The sequence below is a fragment of the Leiobunum rupestre genome, chromosome 1 (genome assembly GCF_980474605.1).
Source record: "Leiobunum rupestre chromosome 1, qqLeiRupe1.1.hap1, whole genome shotgun sequence".
Taxonomy (NCBI): domain Eukaryota; kingdom Metazoa; phylum Arthropoda; class Arachnida; order Opiliones; family Sclerosomatidae; genus Leiobunum; species Leiobunum rupestre.
In genome coordinates, this window is record NC_143384.1 from 18,868,101 (window position 1) to 18,894,713 (window position 26,613).

The 26,613-nt window shown below is 36.9% G+C and overlaps 5 protein-coding genes across 5 annotated transcripts in view; 1 reads left to right on the forward strand and 4 right to left on the reverse strand.

Moving 5' to 3' along the window:
* The window catches only part of siz (Brefeldin-resistant Arf-GEF family protein schizo), a 316,897-nt gene extending 306,429 nt beyond the window's left edge, over positions 1-10,468 (reverse strand). Inside the window, exon 1 of the mRNA XM_090176241.1 lies at positions 10,195-10,468. Within this exon, the coding sequence (XP_090032367.1) occupies positions 10,195-10,436 (242 nt within the window). The 5' untranslated portion in view covers positions 10,437-10,468. The remainder of the gene's footprint in view (positions 1-10,194) is intronic.
* A 190-nt stretch (positions 10,469-10,658) lies between these two features.
* Positions 10,659-13,107, forward strand: LOC149961249 (WASH complex subunit 1-like). Its single transcript, XM_090176360.1, has 7 exons — positions 10,659-10,904; positions 10,975-11,211; positions 11,272-11,564; positions 11,637-11,851; positions 12,118-12,548; positions 12,612-12,696; positions 12,830-13,107. Exons 2-7 carry the CDS (start codon positions 10,978-10,980, stop codon positions 12,982-12,984), a joined length of 1,413 nt encoding a protein of 470 aa, XP_090032486.1. The 5' UTR covers positions 10,659-10,904; positions 10,975-10,977; the 3' UTR covers positions 12,985-13,107.
* A 5,308-nt stretch (positions 13,108-18,415) lies between these two features.
* Positions 18,416-18,977, reverse strand: LOC149961250 (uncharacterized). The gene is made up of 2 exons (XM_090159629.1): positions 18,901-18,977; positions 18,416-18,782 (listed from the first exon to the last, which is right to left on the reverse strand). The coding sequence occupies exons 1-2, from the start codon at positions 18,975-18,977 to the stop codon at positions 18,416-18,418; spliced, it is 444 nt and encodes a 147-aa protein (XP_090015755.1).
* A 1,870-nt stretch (positions 18,978-20,847) lies between these two features.
* Positions 20,848-21,222, reverse strand: LOC149961251 (uncharacterized). The gene has a single exon (XM_090159630.1). The coding sequence runs from the start codon at positions 21,220-21,222 to the stop codon at positions 20,848-20,850; it is 375 nt and encodes a 124-aa protein (XP_090015756.1).
* A 117-nt stretch (positions 21,223-21,339) lies between these two features.
* Positions 21,340-22,798, reverse strand: LOC149961252 (uncharacterized). The gene is made up of 4 exons (XM_090159631.1): positions 22,714-22,798; positions 22,030-22,658; positions 21,604-21,874; positions 21,340-21,530 (listed from the first exon to the last, which is right to left on the reverse strand). Exons 1-4 carry the CDS (start codon positions 22,796-22,798, stop codon positions 21,340-21,342), a joined length of 1,176 nt encoding a protein of 391 aa, XP_090015757.1.
* Between the last annotated feature and the right edge of the window lie 3,815 nt (positions 22,799-26,613).

Here is a 26,613-nt window from a genome sequence, read left to right on the forward strand (position 1 = left end):
AACTAAATTCCCAGATATTTGAAGAAATTATAATGCCGGCAATGTGAGCCTTTCAAATCCGAAGTGACGTCATAGTAGTCTTCCTTCGGAATCAACTTCGACCAAAGCAATTAGGGCTCTGCATTATGATAAGAAATTTTCCGTTCATTTGTTTTATATCCATATCCGAAAAAAACTTATTTGTTGCATATAAAATCTTATACTAATCGCGAATAATATCCATAAATAAACAGTGAATCGATTTTTTTATTATTAAATGAAATTTTGGCGGTTATTTTATCCGTTTCCCCGATCTCTAAAAGCAATCCAGAGCGATAAAATACATTAGCATGTTTACCCTAAACAAATACCAAAATAAAATGAAAACTCCAAACATACCGAACACCCAATTAAATTAAAACCCAATACCCTAAAAACCAGAATATCCAATTAATTCATTACAAGAGAAATCGAGTACTCAGAACCGAAGGGTCAAAGTTTAAAACATCCAAACCCCGCCACAAAAGTCAGATTCCCCCCAGTAAGAAAAAGGAAGTCAAAACCCGATGGAATGGAACCCGACTACCCGATAGCAGGGGGAAGGAATCCCAAATCGATAATATTTCGCCCTCCCCGGCGCGGGACTGAACGCCCGAATTGAGGTCCCCCCCATCCCACCGAAACAATCAAGCTTCCACCCTCCCCATTTCATCTTTTTTTGTTCATAGTTAAACCCCCACCTAACCTAGCAATACCGTCAAAAACTAAAAATAGGGTAAAGTTACTCTTACACACGCGAGTATTCACTTTCAAATTAGGACGACTTATCCCCCCTTTCTGAAAGATAAGTTATAAAAAAAAGCCTACTAATACCATCTTATATAAATCAAGTGAAATAGAAGAAAAAAACACCGAAGCTGTTTCAAGGGTGATATTAATTAAGGCTTCATTCGTTAATGAAACTAATTAGCACGGCGCATGATTACATTCGAGTCATATTTCAAGCGCTAATTTGTATAAATTTTCCGTCCAGCCAAGGGTTAGCTTATTAGCGGAAGTCCATACACACATGTAAAGGAAGTACGTTAATAACGTTATAGTTTCCTAAGATATAAATTAGAATTTGGCATATATATATATATACACACACATATATATATCGGTTATAGATTAAGTTAGTACTAATTGAATCTTTATATGCCTATGCCCCCCCCCCCCCCCGGAGAAGAGTACGAACCAGTCACCAGATGGCATTCGTCAAGGATACGAAGCTACGCCTCGCTACCTAGAAGTATACACATTTGTCATAGAGTAACGCCATTATAAGCCCTTTTTTAAATAGTCTTAGCAGATGTCACCAGCAGTCTAAAACAAATTTAATATTAATATTATAAAATTTTTCGTTTCTTTTTATGGCTTTGTTATTTTTAGATAAAATTTGTTAATTTACTCGGTATGTATTTATTCCCTTAAAGGGATTATGCACTTCCATATTTATGTTGGACCAAAGAATTTACCATCTCAGCCACCAGCTTTAACACGTGTTAGGATTTATTGGCACGGTTGTTGATTTAAAAAAAAAATTAAAATCGGTTTATTTTATTTAAATCGGATTTTTATTGATTTTCTAATTTTATAAAATTACTAAATAAAAAATTGCATAATTAAGGTATTAATGTATCAAAATATTTTGTCGACTAGTTTCGGAATTGTTAGTGCCATTGTCATTAAATTATTTTATGTCTTTTCTTGACCAATTGATCAATAATTTGAATGCCGCGATAACGTAAATTATATTTTAAATTAATCTTTATAAAATTTAATTATTTATAAATAAAATTAAATTGCATTGCATTTTCTCTGAATTGAAATTTTGAAGGAACCTACTTTCGTAAATTTTCATAAATGCATTGAAGTGATTTAAATCAATGATTGTATTTTTAAAAATCACTTTATTTAAATTAGATAACCCGGTTATTGGCGCTAGAAACGTTAAAAACATGTTAGCAGACGATTGGTCTATTTGCTACTCGCTGTAAGAACTGAATCGCCGTCATCCAACACAAATAACGTCAATAAAATTGAACCTCTAACAGGGTTGCCACAAAATTTTCAGATTCAAATTCCCTGACTATTCCCTGTTTTTCCTGACCATTTTAAGAGATTTTCCCTGACTTATTAAGACCAAAATTTCTTTTATATTTTACTTTTATCAGAAGTTAATAAATTTAGATGGACTTATATTTCAGTAAAAAGGTTATTGCAATGTTGAAAAAATTAGCCAAACATTCAAGGAAATAAATGATAATCGTGGAATTTGTCATAGATCTAGAGTTAAATTACCTTCAAAAATGTGCCAAGATAAAATTGAATTCCCTGACTTTTCCCTGAATGTTTACCAATTCTTAAAATTCCCTGACATTTCCCTGACTTTTTAGGCCCATTTTTAAATTCCCTGACTTTTCCCTGACGTGTGGCAACCCTGTCTAAGGGCTTAGCTCTAAATGTTTGCTTCCCTGTACGTACTTTGTGTATATTTCCATAATTTTACATAGAGCCACATAGCGGCCAACGAGAGAACATCAAACGGATGGATTTTTGTCTGCTAGGCAGACGATATATACTTAAAAGGGAACGGTCAAGCTTTAACCAGTTAGATAGCCCTATAGCCCATTAAAAACTAAAATTTATGGCGAAAACCGCATAAAAAAATATTGAGTGGTTAATTTTTAATAAAATTAAGAAATTTCTGGAAATCGAAAAGCACGCGTCCGCCGCGACACCTGGTGAGAAGTCGGTGAGACAGAAAAACAACGTAAAAGCGCGCGCTGCTGAACACGCGAAAAATATGATTTGCACGAGCGGCGCGTTCTAGTTAGAAGAGACTTAAGCCTAAATTGCGCGATTTTAAAAGTTAGGATAGTTCGCAAATCGCTCATACGGGGTTAGGGGCGCTGGCGGCAGCCCCTAAGATGGCGGCGAAAATTCAAACCCAAACACTTAGCGTTATTTTTCGTTTCAACTTTTTGGGCCAAAATCTATATTTCCCAAGACAAAAAAAGGTACGTGTTAGTATATTGAAGGTCTTGTTAATCTTTTGATTCGGAAATAAGGATATATTTGGAAAAGCTTGACCGTTCCCCTTTAAAAGATATCAAATCGTCGTTCTCACGATGGCCGCTATGTGGCTCTATGTCCACTGAAAAGGCTAATCGATGTAAATCAGGATGTTATCATTTAATTCAATTTCATTTACACTGCGATTTAAATGAAGTGTTTTTTTTAAATTAATTAAAGTCATTTATTTTACTTTTATGTAAATGTCAATTCAGAGCAAACACAATTCAATTTTATTTTTAATTAATTACTATATTTAATGATCATTAATTAAAATTTAATATTACATTCCACTACACCCCAGGCAATAAATCATTAAAACAAATTTGGGGATGCATCGATATTTTTCTGATCGGTATCGGGCTATCGGCCAATATCGGCTTAAACGAAACCGATATTGGCCGATACCGGTATTAAGAAAATTCTTTCAGGAAAAACTTTTTAAAAATAAGAAATTTCTCAATTAACTAATGATAATATTTGATTCGATTGGCCGCGCTACGTACGCCAGACTTCAGAAGCTAGATCATACCTTTATTTAATCCGGCGGTTACGAGTGTACACAAATAAAAAGACGATATCTGATTTGTGATAGAAAATGTTTATTTTCATTTTACTTGATACAAATTCGGAACTTTGTTTTTTACACAACTGTTATGATAGATATCTTTGCTAATATCGGTCGCTATATCTCGGATGTACCTATATCGGTGCATCCATATTCTATTTAAATTAAATAAATCGTTTAAAAAACAATATTAATTTCTATTATCTCAACTCTAACCCCAACCTTGAGGCATCGAAAAACTTTACAATTAAACCACAGAAGTTTAGGCCTTTAACTGCTAAAAATCATATAAAGCCCTTGTTGGCTGGATAAAAATAGGATAACACACGAGTCAAGAAAAACCGCTTACAGAAAATCTTTCTCGTAATCTTCAAGACATTACGAAAGGGAAAAATACCAAACACGTTGCCTCTGAATACATAGCATTGAAACAATTTCATCCAAAAAGAAACCGAAAATAAAAATAAAAATAGACATAAGAATAAACAACCCAGTCTGTAACAATGTTTTTCGGGTTTTAGACTTTCCCAAAAATAAAAATGTAATCTTCTTAAAAACGCCACTTGAAACTAATTTTTTCTAAAGCCGAATAAACCCTCCTAAACCCCCGCCTTTGTCAGAACTACAAGCTAAGCCTCGTTTAACCTTTTCCCCTCTCTAAGATGTTTCTTCTCAATTCTAAGGAGTCTTTATTATTAAGCTTTCTTTTATTTTAAAGGAGTAGCTAAATTTAGACAATTTTTTGCGCCCGCCGACGAGACCAGATAAAGAATGTTTCGCTCCTTTAACTCCCGAGCTCCTAAGTCTCCCCCTTTCCCAATTTTTACAGGGGTTTTTAGTTAGCGTTTTTTTATTTTTTGGTGGGCGAGGTGGGGAGGCGGTTAAGCTTCTCTAGTTACACGTTTTTTTCTGCAATTTTTTTTGAAATTTCGTAAAGTTTGTCATCGGGAGCCATTGAGCTTGAAGAAATTAATGTACTGAGTCATTGGGGAGAGTCGTTGCTCGGTTAGGCCTCATTAGGAATTTCGGTATTTCGGTTACAAGGACATAATAGTTCGTTATTTAACCAGGTGAATTGTGTAAAATGTTAAAGGGTTTTAGTTTTATTCCTAAGGTTTTTTGCGACTCAAATCTCAATTTTTTTCTAGGTAAAAAATCAGATTATATTTCTTTAGAGGATTTTTTTAAAATTTTAGGGATGTTATAGGACTATATACGCTATTTCATTTACTAACTTTATTAATTTGTTAAATAAATCTTTGATTTTCACTTACAAAATAGAAACTATTTAACCATTTTATCACAAAAATATACTAGTAGCTAACCATGTTAACAATAACAAAAGTATAGACTAGAATGACTCGGTATATAGGAATTTATCCTTTAGTTAAATCTAGCAAATTAGCTGAGTGGCGGGATTTGAAATGGGCAAAATATCAAATTTATAGGATTTTATAGGACTTTATGGTAATTTTGTTAAAAATATAGGATCTTATAGGACATTTAAAAAAAAAGGATTTTATAGGAATTATAGGACCTCTGGCATCCCTGCGACTAGTATTAACAATTCTAGCTGTATCGATAGTTGTGTTTGTTAAATAAATATAAGATTTAAATAAGATTTTTAAAATTGAAGTACGGTTTTCATGTCTAATTGTTTGATACTTCATTTGTTAAGGTAGAAAATGTAAGGAATGGTGTTAGCAGGGTTGTCTAATTTAAATCAATTTGATTAAAAAATCATTGATTTAAATCACGTATCATACTTCAATGTATTTATATCTATTCAGGAGAAAATGAAATTAAAATTCATTATTAATACAATTTAATAAAGATTAATATGAACTATAGTTGATGTTATCGCTGCAGTCAAAATTATTTATCAATTTTTCAAGAAAAACAGGCATAAAACCTTAAAACAACCAAATAAAATCCGATTTAAATCAAAACGATTTTTTTTATCAACAACTCTGCGTGCCAGTGATTATTAGCGAGACATTGGGGCTGACAAATAAGGGGAACAGGGTTCATACAATATTTCAAAAACCATTTTCCCTGATATTTCCAGGTTTTCCAGAGTAGTTTTGAATATTTTCCAGGTGTACTTTTTAAAACAATAGAGGTCTCTAAAATGTTAAAAGCATTACTGTTACACTTTCTAAAATAAAATAGTCAAGATTGAACGTCAAAGCCTCAAATTGGCGCTTTCTCGATCGATGTAATCCAAGCTGTTTCGCAAGGTTTCGACCCCTTATTTGTCAACCCTTCATTTGCATCGATACTCGTGTATTTGATTTTCTTTAAATTGTGATTATCATTATCATTTTTAGGGATGCACCGATATATCGGCTAATTTTTCAAATATCGGTATCGGCCAATATCGGCTTAAGCGAGGCCGATATTAGCCGATACTTCTGGTATTAGAAAAATATTTTCAGGAAAAACTTTAAAAAAAGGCGATACTCAACTAACTAATTAATGGAAAACATTTATTGCCACAACCTTACATTTCCTTTTAAAAAGGCCAGTTGATCGCTGTTGTAGGAAATAATTATTCGCGTCCAAAACGGTCAGGAATCATAAGTGGTTTTTCGACTCCAAAAGCCATAGATCATATCATTTTTTAACAGGTGGTTACGAGAGTAAACAAAAAAGCATAATATTGTGATAGGTAAATTCGTTAATATCGGCCGATATATCGGCTATCCTAGGCCGATATATCGGCTGTACCCATATCGGTGCATCCCTAATCATTTTACGTACAATTTTCGTGTTGATTTCTGGTGGTTTAGACTGATTTTGAGATTTCAAACTGATTTTCGTCCAGATTACGGGATTTCCAAGTTTATTTCAAGATTTCTAAAATAATTTTGCTATAAAGCGTACGGGATTTGGACGTATGTTAAACGCGAGATGCTCAAACTGCTAAGCCAATGTTCGTAATTTAACGCCTGCTTAGGAGTGTGTCAGAATTTATTCTGTGCAATGCACAAGTTCCCCAGTACACGTTTCCGTATCGTTGCTTAACTTGTCCATTGGTTACATTTTTTAAATTTGATTTAATTATTGATTTAAATCTGTGATCTATAATTGGTATTCACGATAAATTTAGACAAGATGGCGGCCATGGTTCTAAGGCAAAGTGTGTAGGGGGAGACAAATGAAGCTAACAATTTAAAAATTTCTAGAAATATTTAAAAAACTGACTTTGTACATTCTTAGAAATCCCATACACTCTGGAGAAAAATTATTTAAAAAATTTTGAAATAACGAAAATCGTGCTTGGATATCTCAAAAATAATTTGATTTCAGAAATCTCCTTAAGATTCAAAAAATTCGGTTCGCAAAAATTTGCAAATTTCGGAGTTCTGACGAATAACCAGTAAAAAAAATTAAGCTCAAAGTATCAATTCTAGGGATGCACCGATATGGGTACAGCTATTCGTGGTTGATAATATCGGACGATATATAGGCCGATATTAACAAAGTTATCTATCATAACAGTAGTGTATATGATAAAATCATTGTAAAAGATGGTTCAGTGCGCTGCCATACCATTTTATTCAAACTTTTCATGAAAAAAAGGTTTGCAAGAACATATCCGAATATGTTTCTTTTAATTTTACGTGATACATATTTTCTATCACAAATCCAAAATCGTTGTTTTTATTTGTTTACATTCGTAAACCCATGTCTTAAAAAAGGTATGATCTAGCTTCAGAAGTCTGGCGCACGTGGCGCGGCCAACTAAATAAAATATTAACAATAGTTAGTTAATCGAGAATTTTCCTATTATTAAATGTTTTTCTGAAAATATTTTTCTAATGCCGATATCGGCCAATATCGGCATCGCTTAAGCCGATATTAGAAAAATAGGCCGATATAGCCGGGCCTCCCTAATCAATTCGTAGAAATATATTAAAGTAACTTTGACCTCGCCAATTAAAACAAAAACTGAAGGTCAATCGCCTTTCCCCGTTGAAGACAATAACGACATTGACCGTTCGAAAACCAACATAATAACGGTCTGACAAATCCCCTCCGGTCAAAATTCAAAAAAAAATTGCTCCAAAAAAATGAAAGGTTCAGTTAGAAACAATTAAAATGAATAATAATACAATAGAAATTATAATAACGCGTACTTCCGGGACCCGTTTAAGAGTTTCGCCAAAAAGTTCAAAAGTAATATCTAAAAAGATATATCCATTTTCGCAGTAATACGCAAACTTAAAAACGGCAGAGGTCAACTCGAGAATCCGGTTTTATATTTTGACGAATACACGGTGAAAACAATGCTCTTTAGATCTAAATTTCCTCGTTCGAGAGACTATCGCGTTTGCGACGCGGACCGACTTCGCGAATTGCCGCCTTCGACAAAGCAATCTGTTCACATATTGCCTCAAATGAGATTTCCTGAGATTAGCCTTGGGAGATTTTATAGGGTACCATCCTCATTTAAAACGAATTAGGGTTGGGGCGTTACATAAGCGCAGCTATAAACACAACCAGCGGATTGTTCAAGTTGAACTACAATTGTTTTTTATTGTTTTTGTAGATTTTATATATTTGACGATAAATTTGTTTTAAATTGTTTCTAATTTTATGACTGGTAAAATATAAATTTAAATTTAACGCCCAGTTTTGTGGATATATTGCATTGTAAAATTTAAATGCGATTAAAATACTTTTAAATATAACAGGATTGCGGCAATATTTTCGTATTCAAATTATGCTTTTCATTTTAGCCTATATAGTGCCAAGTAGCGGCCAACGCGAAAATTTACATAAACTTTTGTATTTTAAAACTAGTTTGCAATAAAATTAAATTACTTTTAAATATAACAGGGTTGCCGCAATATTTTCGTATTTAAATTATGCTTGTCATTTTATATAGTGCCACGTAGCGGCCAACGCGAAAATGTACATAAACTTTTGAATTTTCGTCTGCTAAGCAGATTTAACTAATTTGAAATAAGATTAAAATATTTTTAAATACGACCAGGTTGTCGCAATATTTTCGTATTCAAAGTTGACTTTTCATTTTATCTAGTGCCACGTAGCGGCCAAGGCGAAAATTTACATAAACTTTTGTATTTTCGTCTGCTAAGTAGATAAAACTAGTTTGAAGTAAAATTAAAATACTTTAAATATAACACAGTTGCCACAATATTTTCGGATTAAACTTTCCTAGATTTTCCCTGACCAAAATTGGTAATTTTTAACTTTATATTTAAAATATATATCCCATACTTTATTTTTCATCCTATTTCCACATTCTCCTCACCACGTTAAAATTTTAATTAAGCGTATTAAGACGTACGACATTAACTAACTAAACAAATATGGGTAGATAAAATATTAAAAAGATAAAATATGAAAACCGGCCCTAGCGTGTTTAAAAGGACTCCTTACACTTTATTATAAATTAACTCTAACGACGCGTACATAAAATTCAAACTTCCATTTTCTAGACATTAATATAAAATTTATCAAATTTAATTATTCCGAAAAGCGGGAAATACCAAAAAGCCGAAACCCCTTCAAAATAATACTACGCGCGTTAAAATAGGCCAAATAGAAATGCGGAAAACGCCACTATATTATTTTCAATTTACTATTAGCGTCAGGTTTACCTGGTAGTTGTCACGAGAGAAAAATGTAAAATAGCCCCGGGATAAACACTTTAAACTAATATCGTGAAAGTCTGAAACGGAAAATAGCTATCGCATGACGTCATTTTTATCGCTAAATGCGTAATATTAAAGCGCCTAATTAAAAATACTGATTAGACGAGTTACATCTGTGCAAGGTGGTGAGATTATTGGCTAGAGTGGGGTTATGTATATCGCCCCCCGTTTCCTCGATAATTTGGTTTAAACTGCGCCCCCCTCTCCTAGACGCGTAAGGGGGTGATGGAAGCCGTGTAAAAGCCGAAGGGGGAGGGACGACAAAACAGGACCCACCGCGCGTTAAAAAAATTAGACAATATCAAAAACCGTTGGCACAGCTTTCCAGGTGGTTGCATTGAGGTTTATTTAAATACGTCAATAGAGTTTTTTTTAATAAAAATAGCTAACCTATTGTTGTTATTAATAAATGTGGATGGTATTCGAATATCAATGTAAAACTACCTGGAAAATTTAAGTGTTACAAATCATTATCAGCGTAAATCTCAGTAAATACCTTTTTTATCATCGTTTTAACGGGCAGGGTTGAAAAAATTCCGATAAAGCAATCTCTTGATGTTACATGTACACGATATATCGGGGCATTCACTCGAGACTTTGGGTTCCAAAATGCGTGCCCCATTACAAATTTCAAACGGCGCGAACATGCTCGAAGTTCCCTAACTGTCAAAAAACACGCCAGACCTACTTTTCCAATAGTAGAGATACTTGAGCGGGTTCCCTTCGACCCTTCTCAATCTGTTTACAAAACAACCATTTCGCGCGAGATTTGCGTGATAAATGGCGCGGGCAATACCGAAAAGTGTAACAAATAGGATAAAAAAAGATTGTTTTGGGTCCTACCTTTCTTTAGCCGGATTATCCTTAATCCTCTTGAGCTCACTCATCTCGAGTTCAAATCGAAGTTTGTTTATGTCACATAACAGAGCATCACGTTCTTGTTGCAAAGTAGCCACTTCGTTTTCCAATACCTCGATTCGGATAAACTGTCTCTTCACTAATTTATCTTTTTCCTCCACTATTCTTTTTAATTCTTCCATCTTTTCACTATCATCCCGATCATCCGGTACGACAAATTCACTCATCCTCACGGCATGAACGCAAAAAGCACACTGGCAGCCATCGCGGTAGCAGAAAAGAACCGTCTTGATCGTAGCGCCCTCCATATCCGTCGGCGAAAAACGTCAACTTTAGGCCGTCGATTTTAATTGGACAATTAATAGCTAGAAGAGGAAATGACGTTCGATTCTTGATAAATGAAATTGTCTGCTTAGGAAGCCTTACGCTGTTAGGAGGTTTACGAGTAAATAACTACCAATTTTTAATATACTTAACGCTAATTTTGCGATTTAAGCGCGTATTTTTATAAGCTTAAGGTTTTATTTACGTTATTGATATATATTATTTTTAAAATCCGGAAAACTAGAGTTAGGTTTCGAAAAGTACTTTTCGTCAAGATGAAAATAGCCAAGGCTTAGATCATGTGACGCCTTGTGACGTTTGTTTACATCTTTTAACTTAGATAAAAACTAAAAAGGGGTGTTTCTATCCAGGTTAGTTTTCCCTTGTACATATTATTTAAATATTGCGTTTTAGTTGTAAATAACTAATTTAAATGATTAGAAAATGAAGAACCAAATTTATACTGTGCCATTAATTCCACCTGATTTAAGACGAGAGGAAACGATTCTGCAGATAGCTGATACATTAGACTACCTAGAGCAAATTACCAATGATATATTTTCACGTATTACAACAAGGGTTGAGGAATATCGTAATAGGTTACAAGACATTAATAAACGTGCGGAGATAGCCCAAGCTAAGGTTAATAAAATTAGAGGCAGCAATAAAGCAACCAAGGTAAATCGCTCTAAATAACTAAAACATTGAAAATATGCTAATATGTTTTGAAATCTACAGGTCTTTTCAAGTTATAAGTATCCTGGTGTAGAACAAACTCAACCTTATCAACCAATTTTTTCACAAGCGGATGGATCAAATCTAAAAAATATTCAGAGATCTACTCAGAAAGTTAAATCTAAACATACCCTTCCAACGGAACAGACTTTGAAAGAAAAGCTGCAGTTTTACAATGTCAGAGCTTCAGAAAATAGGCAGAAGACGGTGGAAATTATTGAAGAAGGGTTAGGAAGGTTACCCGCAGTTTTAGACTCCGTAAGCACATTGCTACTATTCAATACAGTGGAGAATCCGTAAGTTTTCAATTACATTGGCTTGATTTGTTTAAAAGGGATATAAATATTTTTAAATTTGATCATTTTAAGATATAAAAAGTACGTTCTACTGGATCCATTGGGTGCAGTTACTAAAACAAGGAAAGGTTTAGAAGATGAAGCGAAAGACGATGAATTAGGCGATGCTCCGATAACTATAACTCATCAAGAGCAGGCAGAGAAGCAAGATGACAACTATTTCTACCACCCTGGCATGGGACAAGTTCCAGAGATGGATGTACCATTGGCATTACCCGACTTGCCAGGTAAAACCATTTACATAGTTCTCTTTAAAAACAATTAGTAAAGAGACAAAAATTGCTTAATTTTGCAATATTTATTAACATATGTCTGCGTAAATTTATTAAGAAGCTCCTACAAAACATGGGATTTTAAATATTGTGATTAGTAATTAGTCTAATTACGTGTCTTTTCTGAAGGCTGAGCCGTCAGTTTTAAATAAATTAATATATTCAAATTTAAATAATCTCTTAATATATAAATCAATGTTTAATTCATCTCTTGTTTAAAGGTATTGCTGATGACATGCTGTACAGTGCTGATCTTGATTCTATCGCCCCATCCTTTCCCAACATGGTTCTACCAGAATTACCCGCAGTGATACCTGACCTACCATCCCCCTTAACAGATCTAGACTTAGTTCCACCGCCTCCTCCGCCCCCAGATATGCCATCTCCGCCTCCGCCGCCACCACCACCACCTCCAACTGATATTCCAGCCCCGGCACCTCCACCCCCTCCATTACCTCCTACCGAACCACAAACTAAACCATCATCGGGACCATCTAAGGATAATACCGACTCGGGAATCAAGAAAAAACTACCGCCAGTACCGGACGCAAGGGCAAGCCTGCTGGAGTCAATCAGGCAGGCCGGAGGTTCCGGAAAAGCCCAATTGAAGAATGTTAAAGATCGTAAAATGGAAGTTAAGAAAAAGAAAGAAGTTAGTTATTCGTTTTTAACAAACTCTAAAATATCAATTTATAAATATAACTTTGTGATATAGGAAGAGAAAGTGGTCGTAGCTACACCGGGTGATCTTATGACTGATTTGTTCAATAAATTACAATTGCGAAGAAAAGGAATTTCAGGTATACATAGAGTAACATCACACTAGATATGAGTCTTAGTTTTTTGGCGGCTAGGGTTGGGTTTAATTTTATAATTTTATTTTGCGTCTTGTCGGGCTTTAAGAGTTTCAATGTTTGATCAATGTTATTCTAGGAACACCAAAACCCAATCAAACTGCGAGTAACCCAGGACCTGACAGTCAAATATCATTGATGAGTGCCATGGATAAAGTGTCCGCCATGATTCCACCTCCACCCGCAAAGAATGAGAAAGAAGTTGAAGAAAATAGTGAAGATGATTGGGACTAGTTAATTACATTATGATATCATTATTATTAAATCATTACTGTGATAGTAATTATGGTAAGCGTTGGCTTTGTATTTAAATTTCAAAATATATATTTACTAATAAATTTCTTCGATGTGGTGAAATTAATCATTCCATTCGTGAATTTGTTACTTTACTTTAAAACCATATGACTCAAAGAAAATAACATGGCCTTCTTATATTAATATGGCTTTTTACCACTTGTTTCTTAGTTTTACAACCCTTACCAAAAAATAAGTTGGTTTTAAGTTGATATTATGTTGGTATTTAGTTGTTATTCACATTTAAGTTGAAATTAAGTTGGATTTAAGTGGTCAGCATATTTCAGTAAACTAGTTAAGTTGGTGGGAAAATGCCTTTTTCTTTAAGTTGGTTTTTAGTGGTCAGAAAATTACATATTTTTTAAGTTGGTTTTAAGTGGTCTTTATTAAGTAACATTTTAAGTTGGCTTTAAGTGGTCTTTATTAAGTAACGTAGGGATAGAAATTAGAGAACATTAAACTACGCAAAATAATTTAAAAGGACCAACAACTTTGCTCAATGGTATATTTTCTATTTTAAGTTAAATGGGCAAAGGGTTACAGTTTGACAGCTGAGCTAGCAGGTACTAACTGCTTGCAGGTTTAATAGAATCATGTTCACATAATAGACTCTGTTTCATGTCACATTGTGGCTGTGGATATCAAACATCCAGACATGGAGAATATGTGGAATTTTACGAAAGATTTTTCACACCTAAATTTAATGGTAAGTGTAGAAGTGTTATTAAATATTCGTGAAACATTGGTATCCATTATTATAGTTAATGTAGGAAAGCCAGTGTAATTTTGGAAAAACAATTGGGTAAAATTGATAAAAATGGGTACAATCGATAAAATCGTTAGGGTTTACAATCCTTGATTTACCCATGCTATTTTACATAGAGAAAGTTGAAATTTGAGTTTAAAAATTTTTGGTACCCATTCAAACTTTTCCCTTTAGGAGCTTTCAAGGTACATGAAGCTCTGTACGTTAAATACAGGATCCGCTAGAAGTATAACAACACTAGGAGGTTTTTCAATTAATTTCAAAAAGTTGATAAAAGCGCGCCGTGATGATTCTATAGAAAGATGGCGCTAGCTTTCTACTGCCAATGTTGTTCTCTCACGTTTGCACTTGGACAATCTCATTTCTCCCTCTGTCGGTTCTAATCTATGGTTCTAATAAATCCCTTTTTTATCCCTTCACAATTTTTTTTAACTAAAACAATAAGATTTATAATTTTTAGGCTATATATAAAGAAAATTTTTTTCTTAAAAACATTTTAAAATCTATGACACACTTCTGAATCCCAGTTAATTTCATTCTTGGATTCCAATAAAGGTAGAGGCGCGGTATTTGAAGTACTAGACCAAAATATTTCTAGCAAAAATTAGGAAAATTCCCAAAATCCTTAGTTTTCAAAAAATCCCTTAATTTTCCCTTTTTCCATCTCTTCCAATATAAAATCCCTTTTAGGTCGGAAAATCCCTAAAACTGGATAAAATCCCTCATAGTGGAAGCACTGGTTTGCACATATTTGGTTTAAGTTCGGCTGTTACATGAGCTATTTAAAGTGCCAGATATTGACAGTGACCCCAAAATTACGATTAATTCTATGGACTTTTTGGCGAGAAAACGCGGGAATTTGAATGCTAAAGACCGTAACTTTGATCGTAAAAGCGCGGGAATTTGAATGTTAAAACCCGTAACTTTCATCGTAAAAGCGCGGGAATTTGAATGCTAAAGACCGTAACTTTCATCGTAAAAGCGCGCGGGAATTTGAATGCTAAAGCGCAGGAATTTGAATGCTGAAGACCGTAACTTTCATCGTAAAAGCGCGGGAATTTGAATGCTAAAGACCGTAACTTTCATCGTAAAAGCGCGGGAATTTGAATGCTAAAGACCGTAACTTTCATCGTAAAAGCGCGCGGGAATTTGAATGCTAAAGCGCGGGAATTTGAATGCTAAAGACCATAAATTTGATCGAGAAAGCGCCGGAATTTGAACACAAAAGCGCGTAAATTTGACCGCAAAGGCGCGTAAACTATCACGTGAGCGCCTTGAGATTTTCAACGAAAAACTGAGCAAAGTTTAAAAAAAGAGTGAGCTACATTGAAAGCCATCGTGTCAAAATGAACATCAAGTTAAATGGATATCCGTACAAATTTGAAAATGTTTGAAGGTTAGCAAATTTGAACGACGATAGAGCATTCACAATTGAATGTGTAGCCATGACCACAGTAGCAGGACATTGCAAGCTATTTTATTCAAATATGAATTAATTAATTAATCTGGCGATGGTAAACTCCTTAGCAAAGCGTATGATTGAGCCCCCAAATACATTAGCATCATTGTTCTCTTCTTATTAGTGATATTATCAATAGTACTGTCTCTAATATCATGAGTAAGGAAAAATTGCGCCAAACGTTCAGAATATGGCTCTATAAAACCATGAGCAAGGAAAAATTGTGCCAAACGTTCAGAATATAAAGACACTGGTGTGATCGGAAGGTGGACAATGTCCATGTAAAGCCTAGTTCCCACTTAGCGAAAAAAAACATTTTCGCGCTGAAATTCGCGTCTCCGCGGTTCTATTTTTTGACGTCCACACCTTGGCGATAAAAAGCTTCAGCCAATCAGAAAACGCGTTCCCTCGATCTATTCCGCTCCCGTCCGTCACTTATTAAGCCTAGGTCTTTAGAAAAGCAGGTCAGCCTACTTGACCAAGATACTGAAGTAAAGAATAGAATCGTTTATTTATTGAAATTATCAACAGGAACATCCATTTGATTCATTTTGAACTGATGTTTTATGTGAGGCCTAAAATATTACTAAAAACCCGCACGAGTTGTTTTCAGCGATTTTAAATTTTCGCGCTAAAGTGAGAACCGCTTCCCCAGCGACCGAAAAAAACGCGTCTTTTTTCGTTGCGCGAAAATTTTATTCGTCTCGAAAATTCGCCAAGTGGGAACTAGCATTAATGCGGCCATTTATTGACGTTAAGATAGGCGTTACTTGATGCTACTGGATAACGTGATAAACTTGATTAGTTCAATGAAGAAAATTTTAAAACTTCATGTGCTCAATTAACAGTTTCAAACCATTTATTTAAATTCAATGAATAATCATAACTATTAAGAGTACAGAAATTGACTGGGCGCTACTCTGGACTGAACGTTCATAGTTTTATACAGATTTAAAATATGATTACTTATTGAATAGAAGTGAAGAGAAGCACATTGTGAAAAACTAAATTAAAAGAGACTTAAAACGGTTTTAAAATTCACAATTTATTTATTTAAAAATCCATTGTTTCGGAGGAACTCTTCCTCCTTCTTCAGGGATTTTTACAAGTCTGACAGTTGGTAAAATTTTGCAACGAAAAAACATTTATGCGCTTTATACATATAGTGGCTACTGTTCTTTAGCCGCGAGCGTTTTTTCCCGAAGGCGAGTCGACCGTCGAAGGGTTATATGAGCAACGGGCTCGATATCTTCGTTCGCGCGCGAGGCTACTATTGTCGGAATGGGGGATTCTGCGAGAGGAGGAATTGATTTGTTGTGTGGGAGAGGGCGAGGACCATAAAAGCATTTAAAAAGTGGAGAAAACGTGGATAAGTTAAAGGGACCATCGTCACGGTTTAAACATTGCGCAGATTTATTTTTTAAATTTCGATAGATTCGCGTACATTAAAATGAGTTTTATGTAATTTTGGTTGAGCTAGTATGTCTATTGAGTCCCACCTAGCATTATGGCCAAAAACACGAAGGTGTTCGCTAAGGGGATAATTATTGTACGGGTTGATTATATTTTTGTGTTCTTTAAGCCTTTGATGAAATGGGCGACGGCATTACCCAATGTAATAATCACCACATTCACAGGAGATTTTATAAATGATGGCCTTATCGAGGAGGGTCCTCACCCTCTCCCACACAACAAACCAATTCCTCCTCTCGCAGAATCCCCTATTCCAACAATAGTAGCCTCGGCGCCGGCCCTAGCCCTTGGTCAGGGTAGAGCGAGATTGTTTTTCGATTGTTACCACGCCGCCCCGCGCCTCTCAAAAGGAATTTTGGCGCCCCTTTCCACCTGGCCGCTGTCCTGGCGCCTAGAGCGACCGCTCCGCTTGCTCTACCCTAGGGCCGGTGCTGAGTAGCCTCGCGCGCGAACGAAGATATCGAGCCCGTTGCTCCTATAACCCTTCGACGGTCGACTCGCCTTCGGGAAAAAACGCTCGCGGCTAAAGAACAGTAGCCACACATATGTATAAAGCGCATAAATGTTTTTTCGTCCCAAAATTTTACCATTATACTGTCAGACTTGTAAAAATCCCTGAAGAAGGAGGAGGAAGAGTTCCTCCGAAACGTTGGAGTTTTAAATAAATAAATTGTGAATTTTAAAACCGTTTTAAGTCTCTTTTAATTTGAGTACTTATTGTTATTGGTTTTTTGATTTGATTGTCAGCCGTTTTAATAGTCACCACACGTACACGATCATCTGTACCCGGATGAACTTCCACGATGTGACCCAACTTCCATTTTCTCGTCGTTTAATAAAACAAGGGTGTCGACAGTAAGGTTCGGATATGGCTTGGTCCATTTTAGACGTTGTTGTAACCGGGATAGATATTCCTGGCTCCAACGTCTCCAAAAATGCTGAAGTAATTTCTGCGTTAGCTGCCATCGAGAGAGTCGGTTGATTTTCTCAAAAGTTCGGTCAGACTCAGGAACAGCGGTAAGTGGTCCACCCACAAGAAATATCCCAGGAGTTAAGACAGAGTAACGTCTGGAATTCTTCGTAATTTAGTGTTGTGGAACTGGTGACTCTCTTCAAATGAAATTTGACCAACTTGACACCAACCTCCCACAGGCCGCCAAAATGAGGTACTGCCGGTGGATTAAAGCACCAATGGATGCCTTCCTCTGCAGACTAGTCGGTGATTTTGGACTGGCTGGTCGTTGCCGAGATGAGTTTGATAAAGTCTTTCAATTCTCGATTAGCGCCCATGAAATTTGACCCACAATCGCTTAAGATGGTGTCGCATTACCCTCTTCGAGAGACGAATCGCTTCAAGGCGGCTAGAAACGCCTCTATCGTCATATCACTTACCAATTCGAAATGTAAAGCACGAGTACTGAAGCAGGCCAATAAGGCCACGTATGCCTTAAACGTCTTTTGGCCTTGGCCCTTTAGAACTCTGAGTATGAAGGGTCGAGCGTAGTCGACGCCGCAAGTGAGGAAAGCTCGGGCTGTGTTACTCTGGCAATTGGCAAGTCACCCATAAGCTGTTTGGCGGTTGTAGCTTGTTGTCGAATACAGCGAACGCATCGACGTATGTGAAACCGTACTGCATCTCGCATCCAAAAAATCCAGTATTTTCTTTGAAGAAGTTATATTAGGAGTTGTGGACCTCCATGGAGTTGTTTGATGTGTTCATAGTTAATGATCAAATCTGTGAGCGGACTCCTTCGAGGTAGAATCATTGGATGGACTTGATCTTGCGAAAGCCTTGAGTTTCGAAGACGGCCTCCAACTCGTATTATACCAAGCGAATCTACAAATGGATATAAGGTAAGCAACTTTCTTCTAGTAGAAAGGTCTTTCTTCTGACAAAGTCGTTCGTAGTCTTCGGCAAATGCTTCCTGTTGTACTTTTCCAATCCAATGAATGAGTGCCGCCTCACTTTCCTTCAATGATAGAGGACCAATGATACTGGTGTTCCTATCAGCTTTGGGAATTCGTGCGTTGTGGACAAATCTAAAAATGTATGCTGTTACAGTTAATAATTTACGAAGCGAAGAAAACTTTGAAAGTAGAGCGTTGGAAACTTGGTAATGCGCAACCATTGGAACGGTAATCTTTTACTCGAGCATACAGTCCTTGGATTCGATTATGGTTGTAGTCGATTCGAATTGTTGGTTGTGTAGCAGCCCCTCCGGACCAGTCCACCATAATGGATCTGTGGCAGCGATACCCCGGGAGGCGCAGTTTGCTGGATTGGAATCGCCTGGAACGTGACACCAGTGAGCGGATGGTATTAGCTCCTGAATTTCAGTGACTCGGTTCCAGTGGTGTAGTCGGGCCAGGGCGGGCCAGGGCGTCACCCCGGTGCTTTTCTCAAAGGCGGGGCGCCGCCCCGCCTTGGTTTTTCATTTTTGCTAGAGCGCGCCCTGCCTTTTTTTTTCCAACTTTCCAAGGCGCGCCTTGCTTCTATTTTGTAAATCATTTTTCTCGAATAAAGGGTATGTGAATTTGTTATAAATATTGCCCGCAGGAAAATACCATAAAATTTCAAATAGTCACCTAGTCACGGCCAGCTTCGATCACACTAATAATCGAAGTTGGACCTACATTTATAGCGGCTGGTACAGCCAACTTCGATTACGTGTGAAATCGAAGTTGGCCGTACCCCGGTAGCGCCCCGGTTCTTCGTTTTTCAGGACTACACCACTGCTCGGTTCGCCACAAATGTTTTGCATCTATGTGGTGGTGATGAAACCCAGGCCAAGACGATTTGTTGAATCAGTCCAGCAGTGTAGATGGGGAATGTTTTTTTTAATCGATTCTTACACCAGTTTGAAAGGTCTTGCCAGTAAAACTGCTCCGAAAAGCTCCAGTCTTGGTATGCTCGTCTTCTATAAAGGGGGTACTCTGGTCTTCACTGCGAATAATTGGATATACACAGAAAAAAATGTTTAGATACTAAACACTTTCTTAAACACCAAAATGCAACAGAATATTTATCATGTTTAGAAACGATCATGTTTAGGCAATAGTGGTGTTCAGCTTTGCAACATCATGCGATTAGAAATTAATCGTGTTATTTGCTTTTCTCATATTTATCGTTAAAACGTGTTTAGATAGAATACGTTTAGAGATTAAACATATTAAATGCTTTTGGCGCTTACAATAAAAACACGTCTAAAAATTTTAAGAATAGTTTCTAAACATGTTCAAAGGCTCGGGTGTTGTGGTTTAAAACATGTGTTAATTTGCCGTATACGCCACTCTTTGAGTAGCCGTATATTTGAGTTGTTTAATTACGATCTAAAATAACATTAATATTAATTGGCTACGAATTAATGAAACCTATTGCCTATACTGTCGATTTCATTTCTGTAACTGCCTGATTACTAATTTAAATTATATTTGTGTTAATACGGCCTTAAATCACATCAAAAGCAGTGTTATTTTATTAATTTTTTGTAGTTCAATTATTGATTTATATACATTAGTGTTATTTAATTAGTCTTAATTACCAAAAACTTAAAATTATGAGATGATATAATAACCCGGTCCATATTGTAGTTAACACTATCAATATAACGGTGATTAACGAATATTATTTTTTTTTAGAAAAATATAAAACAAAATTAAACGAAATATATAGACAACGCGAAATCTACATTAAACTCGTAACGCAATATACACTTATTAAACATCAGTGTTTAGCATTATGTTTAAAAACCACCAAGTTCAATTTCTAAACATGACCTCTTACCAGCTGTTCTGGTTTGGAACACTACCGGAAAGATCTTGGAAGATTGTTTGAGAAACTCGTTTTATTTAAAAAGATATGATATGTTTAAGGAAACAACACCAACTCTTACCCATGTTTAGCTTTCAAACATGTTTAAATGTTAAAAATCTAAACACATTTTTTTCTGTGTAGGTTTGACCATCTGACGAAACAGATTTAATGTAAATCGATGCTGCAAATCGTTTTTCAGAGGCGTCGCTGAATCCATGTAAGCTTTTGTTTCGTGCTTTTGGACGGGATATATAGCGTGATATTGCTAATTTCTCGATGAGTGTTAGGTTTTCACTGAAAGCTATGCCATTTGTTAATCAGTTGAGTCGGTAGCTCCTCGTCCCAGTCAAAGTTAAGTTGCCACATCTCCTGAAGTAAAATCTTCACCTTGCTCACGATAGGTGCCAGAAAGCCAAGTGGCTCGAAGATCTTAGCAGTATCTGACAAAATGGTTCGCTTTGTGACGATATTTCTGGATGCAGGTGACGTTACAGAAAATGTGAAGCAATCTTGAGCTGGCGTCCAATGTAGTCCCAATGTTTTGATCGTTTCATCATTGTCGATACTCAATGGACCTTGAATTTCTCGTAGCTCTGGTGATAATGCATTCAGTAATACTGGATCATTTGACGCCCATTTTCTTAGCTCGAAGCAGGACTCCTTCATTGCTTGTAGTATTTGAGTTTGTATAGTTGTAGACTTTCAGTGCTTTTGTTTCGCCCCTGTCATTACATCGTCCATGTAAAAGTCTTCGGCTAGTGCATATGAAGCCAAAGGTACTCTTTATCGTACATCTTGGGATAGTTGTAGCAGTGCCTTCTTTGCAAGGTACGGGGCAGACGCTGTACCATACGTGACCGTTCTAAGTTGATATTCTTTGAGAGGCCTAGAAGGATCTTCTCTCCATATGATTCGCTGCCATCTTCTATCATCTCGGTGTACGATGATTTGTCGATACATCTTGGCTATGTCGGCTATCATTACGATAGGATAAGCTTGGAATCGCCACAGAAGATTGAGAAGGTCATCCTGCAGTTTCGGACCAACCAACAGAATGCTGTTCAAAGACTGTCCAGTTGTGGTTTTCGCTGACTTCGTTGTCGTTCTGGATTCTTTGATCGTCACATGGTGTGGCAGATAATATGCGCCTCGTCTTGATGACTTTGGTTAAAGAGTCCATATTTCCCATCTCAATGTACTCATCCATAAAGTCGTGATACTTGCGCAGGAGGACTGGGTTGGCTTGTAAACGCCGTTCCAAATGTAGAAACCTCTTGATAGCAGACTTTTTCGAGTCACCCGGTTCTTTTGGATCAGACTTGAAAGGAAACAAATTTTTTTTTACTATTTATACTTGAAAAGAAGGCTTACGACGAATCTTCCTGTAATTGTGTTTCTTCGAAAAGTGGTTCGCATTGCTTTTCGTACCAGGTAAGTATTCTTCTAGAGGTTAGTTCTTCAAGTTCCCAGAACTTGGACAGTTGATCGTTCAGGGATCAGGGTACAGGAATAGACTTTAATTGAATTACTCGGAATCCTTGACGCTTCTTGATGCAATGTCCCGCCAAGAGCCCATCCGAAACTCGTCTTGAAGGCTATAGGTAGTTGTCGTCGTCCCTTTCGTATACGTTCTTCGACTACATCAAAGAAAATGTCAGCTCCGAGTAGCACGTCAACAGGACCAGAAATTTTGAAGGTTGAATCCACTAGTTTCAGTCCCTTAATATTGATAATTGACTTGGGTTGGACGAATAACTTCTCAGTGATTTTATGGAGAATTAAGGCATCTACGGATATGATAGTGTCTGGTCCAATCTGTATATCCAGTTGCACGCTTCCACGAGAAGCTCCAATGCCACCTATAGTAAGATTGCAGAGAGTACGTCTCAGTTGCAGTCTTCGAATACCTTGCTCAGTAATAAATGATGACTGCGATGCTGAATCTAAGAGAGCTCGAAGTGGTTGGAAATGTCCAGTAACGTCCCTTGTTTGAATTATAGCCGTTGGAAGCAGGACTCGGGAAACTCCATTCTTGTTCAGTATTGCGATTGAAGTTTCTCTTGTAACAGAAGTGGTGACATCTGCAGGTTTCTTTTTCAGATCTTGAGATGGTCGATGAAGTAAAGTATTGTGTTTAACTTTACATAGTTTGCAAACAATGGTGACGTTGATGATCAAGGCGAAGGCAGTTATAGCACAATAAGTGCTTCTTGACTATGTTCCGTCTTTCTTCCACGGACATTTTGATGAACGTAGGGCATTTGTATATCGGATGCTCTTCTGTGCAAACGATACAGTTCGGTTTGATTATTCCATTGTGTGAAGTCGTATGCTTTCGTTGATGAGTCATTTCTTTTGACCTTGAGACGATTGCCGATGACTGTGAGGCGACCATTGCTCTGGCCCGCGGTTCGAGAAACGTTGACAATTTTTCATACTTCGGTTGATTAGTCCCAGTTTAGGATAATTCCCAACGTCGTCGTTAATCTATGTCCAATTTCTCTTTGACGATGTAATTAGTACTGCGTCCCAGTATTCCACAGGTTCTTGCAATACCTTCTGTATTCCATAAAAGGTAACAAGAACAATGACTGGTTAATGAACTTCAGATAAAGACTCCAAACATCTCAAGGAATGATTGCTGGAACGACGAGATTGAAATGTAGCTACAATCGATGCGTTGTATCCGGCTCGCCGGACCAAAATGAACGTGGACTTAGAGACTAAATAACTGAGCTCAATTAACAGTTTGAAACCAATTATTTAAATTTAAAGAATATTCAAAACGATTCAGAGTACAGAAATTAACTGCTACTTTCGACTGAACGTTCATAGTTTTTATACAGATTTAAAATATGCTTACTTAAAAGAAACCGTTTTTTACGCTTAGAATTATCATAATTTTTCATTATAAAAAAAGACATCTACAGAAAAGAACCTTTACGCAATTTCGTACTATATCATAAGATATTTCGTAAAAAAGAACTAGCTAGTCTTCGAACATATTGTATTTGTTGTAACGGAATTTTTCCTTACCATCGCCAATACTCCGCTCCGTACGTTACAATTAAATTAGTCATCCCGGGTAAACGTATATCGTTCACTATTGGAGATAGCGTAGCTGCTGGTCTAGATTTTAAGTAGGCTTACACTAGTAGTTAAATTACTTATGTCAGGAATTGCCAGTTTTAATAATATAACACTTAAATCAACATATCACACTTAAATCAACATATAACACTTAAATCAACATATAACACTTAAATCAACATATAACAACTAAATCAACATGTAACAACTACATCAACATGTAACACTTTAACACCTTATCTCAAAATAATCGTCAACAACTTAAATCCCAACATTACCGCCCTCACTACCTCACCCTTTTTGGTATTTCAGCTAGAGTCAAAAGCAATACTTATATGTTCAGTTCTCAGCATCCCTTGGGTCGAGTTCACAACCGCCGAAACGCGGCACTCCAGGTAATGTCTCACGCGTAACCAACCGCACATATCCGAACACCAAAAATATCGCGGCTCTTGGCACACTTAAGGAACGGCAGCTTAGGCGTTCGCGTACTTCTCAGGGCGCGAGTCGAGGGTTCCTTAACCCTTTACACTGTCTTATAGCAGACGGGTAACTCATTTTACATACTAAATGTTGCTTCAAGTCGCTTTTTGTTCAAGAGCAATATCTGCGCCAGAACCTGAGATTCAAGTCGTCATCCGGCGCAGAAGTTCAGCAGACACCGTTTTTACTCTCAAAACTTCTTGAAGACACCCTATTCAAAAACCCCTAGATCGTGGTTTTTCCGCGAGGCACTCGCGTCACCAAGAGGCTGAACTGATTTCGCCCAATCGATGAAAGGGGGTCACCCCTTTGCACCGGGCTCGCATTATTTCCATTTGGGACTAATTGGGGAGTGAGGGTCATAGGTCGAAAGTTGTTTTTCGACTTTGGAGAAATATTGAACAAGGCTTTACAAAAATGAATCACACTGGCAATCCTTATTTTCTTAAAAAGACGGTTAAGATAAAAGACACTGTTAGGAGCGGGGGTACATATGGTTTCATTTACTCCACCCGCGACCAGCGTGAGATTCGCATTTGGAACCCGCTCGAAGAAACTCTACAATAAGTGTTATTCTAAAAATAGCCGATTCTTTAAATTATTTAAGAAGCTAGAGAAAGCCCAGAAAAGCAACTACCATTAATATTTTATTTGTTAAAAGTGGAGATTAAATAAGAATATCTAATAATATACGTTACTATACGTTACATTGTATTGAATATATTCCACGTGGTAAATGCGTTGACCTAAGCCTCTGGTTGAGGTTTTTTATGCAAAAAAATTGCAGATTGGTATAATAAGCTAACATATGTATTTTCTTATCTAAGGATTTGTCACATATCATTGTTATGATTCGAGGAGTACAATGAATAGTCCGCATATTGTTCCCGCACCCGGGTCCCCTACGGTAACGCTTTTACGCCTGGTGGGAACATAATTAAAAAATAAATAAATAAATGCCCAACAAATTGATTTTCTCTTACCAGTTTGTTGGTCAATGAGAACACCGTAATGCTCCTATAAATTCCTCAAGAGCTTTAGCATATGGCACGCGTCAAGAACAAAGTAAACGCTTGCATCTGTAATTGCAACTCACCAATTTTTATCACTGAACAGATTGGTTTAACCTTTGTACATGGGTTAGGAAAACTGCGCTAAATAAATTCTTGTGTTACAACAATACCAAGTGATTGAGCCATTGTAATGTTGCTTCGAAGTCCATAGCACACAAGAGCAATACATTTGAGTCCGTTATTGGTATTTTAAAAAGGCAGTCTTTAAGCAAATTTTCCACAGCCCGGACAAGTGACAGAACAGGCAACGCAGCGAGAGAACCCTACTACTGATGGTCGCACCTTCGACGCGAGCCGCTCAACCCAGCAGAAGGTGCAACAATGGGATGACCAACCCCTCACTTCGCACACAGCAGTGGGAATAAGAGCGGATGCTCTAGCCTCTAGCATAAAAAAGCTAGCGCCCTACCTACGTAGGTAAACTTCGGAAGCCCTTAAGAAATGGCTACTAAAAGGGAACGATTGGCACGATAGACCCAACGTAACCCGGCACAAGTGGCACCGGAGACCCCGATGGGCTCCAAAAGGCCGGGAAACAGGGTCACGGCGCCACCTACGGAGACCCGCCGCCCCAAAGCAGGCTACCAAATCCGCCGAGGTGGTCTGGATGCTTGGACCCTTTCCGTTAGCCTGAGCCGAAACCCAGTTTCCAGCCCATACCTGACCGAAGTCGGAGATGGAGATAGGACCATTTGATCACGGCTAGTATCTCCCAGTGTGTCACCGCCCTTATGGGTTACAAGAGCGTGACTCCGACTCCCTTGTAAAGCCACCAGTTATTGCACACCCATTAAGGCCGGGGTGCCATGAACCAGGAAATCTCAAATTGGGACTTTCCAGTGTCCATTATTAGCCACCGCCATGAACACGAGGGCTGAAGTCTCAATTTCATCTGTACCCGGAAAACTCCTTGCCAGTCCATTCAGGACATTCTTGATGGACATTTCATCCAACGATAGTGCTCGGAATTGTTTATTCATTATTCACAAATTTTCCGATTTATTTAACAAACGTTGGTAAAAAGGATATAATTTTGACTAATTTAATTATGTTTTTTACGCAACCAAGCATTTATTTGGAAAAAGTGGCATTTATTTAAATAATTGTTTGTTTTATTTAAATAATAGGCTTATTCACTCGCGATTATTCAAACTTTTTATCATTTTTATTCAACTATTGGTTATTTAAATAAATATTATTTAAATAACGCCGGGCTTATTTTATTCATGGATAAAAATTAATCGAAATCCTAGCACTATCCAAAGACAACGTTATTAATATTGGATGTTCTGATTTGGTAACGTCATTTTTAATGTAATCAAAGCTTTAAGCAAAGAAGCCAGGTTGACCATCAATTTTATTGCCCATTCTCGTACTGTGTTTGAATGTGGTAAGCAAAGGTGCCTCCTTC

What these genes read in the sequence shown, in the direction of transcription:
- LOC149961249 (XM_090176360.1), top strand. Translation starts at nt 10,978, where the DNA reads ATGAAGAACCAAATTTATACTGTGCCATTAATTCCACCTGATTTAAGA. An exon ending in GGCATTACCCGACTTGCCAG is followed by an intron (nt 11,852 to 12,117) that starts GTAAAACCATTT and finishes TCTTGTTTAAAG; the next exon opens with GTATTGCTGATGACATGCTG. An exon ending in GCGAAGAAAAGGAATTTCAG is followed by an intron (nt 12,697 to 12,829) that starts GTATACATAGAG and finishes ATGTTATTCTAG; the next exon opens with GAACACCAAAACCCAATCAA.
- LOC149961250 (XM_090159629.1), bottom strand. Translation starts at nt 18,977, where the DNA reads ATGGTGGACTGGTCCGGAGGGGCTGCTACACAACCAACAATTCGAATC. An exon ending in CATAATCGAATCCAAGGACT is followed by an intron (nt 18,783 to 18,900) that starts GTATGCTCGAGT and finishes ATACATTTTTAG; the next exon opens with ATTTGTCCACAACGCACGAA.
- LOC149961251 (XM_090159630.1), bottom strand. Translation starts at nt 21,222, where the DNA reads ATGAAGGAGTCCTGCTTCGAGCTAAGAAAATGGGCGTCAAATGATCCA.
- LOC149961252 (XM_090159631.1), bottom strand. Translation starts at nt 22,798, where the DNA reads ATGTCCGTGGAAGAAAGACGGAACATAGTCAAGAAGCACTTATTGTGC. An exon ending in TGATCATCAACGTCACCATT is followed by an intron (nt 22,659 to 22,713) that starts GTTTGCAAACTA and finishes GACCATCTCAAG; the next exon opens with ATCTGAAAAAGAAACCTGCA. An exon ending in CTTTGAACAGCATTCTGTTG is followed by an intron (nt 21,531 to 21,603) that starts GTTGGTCCGAAA and finishes TCGTAATGATAG; the next exon opens with CCGACATAGCCAAGATGTAT.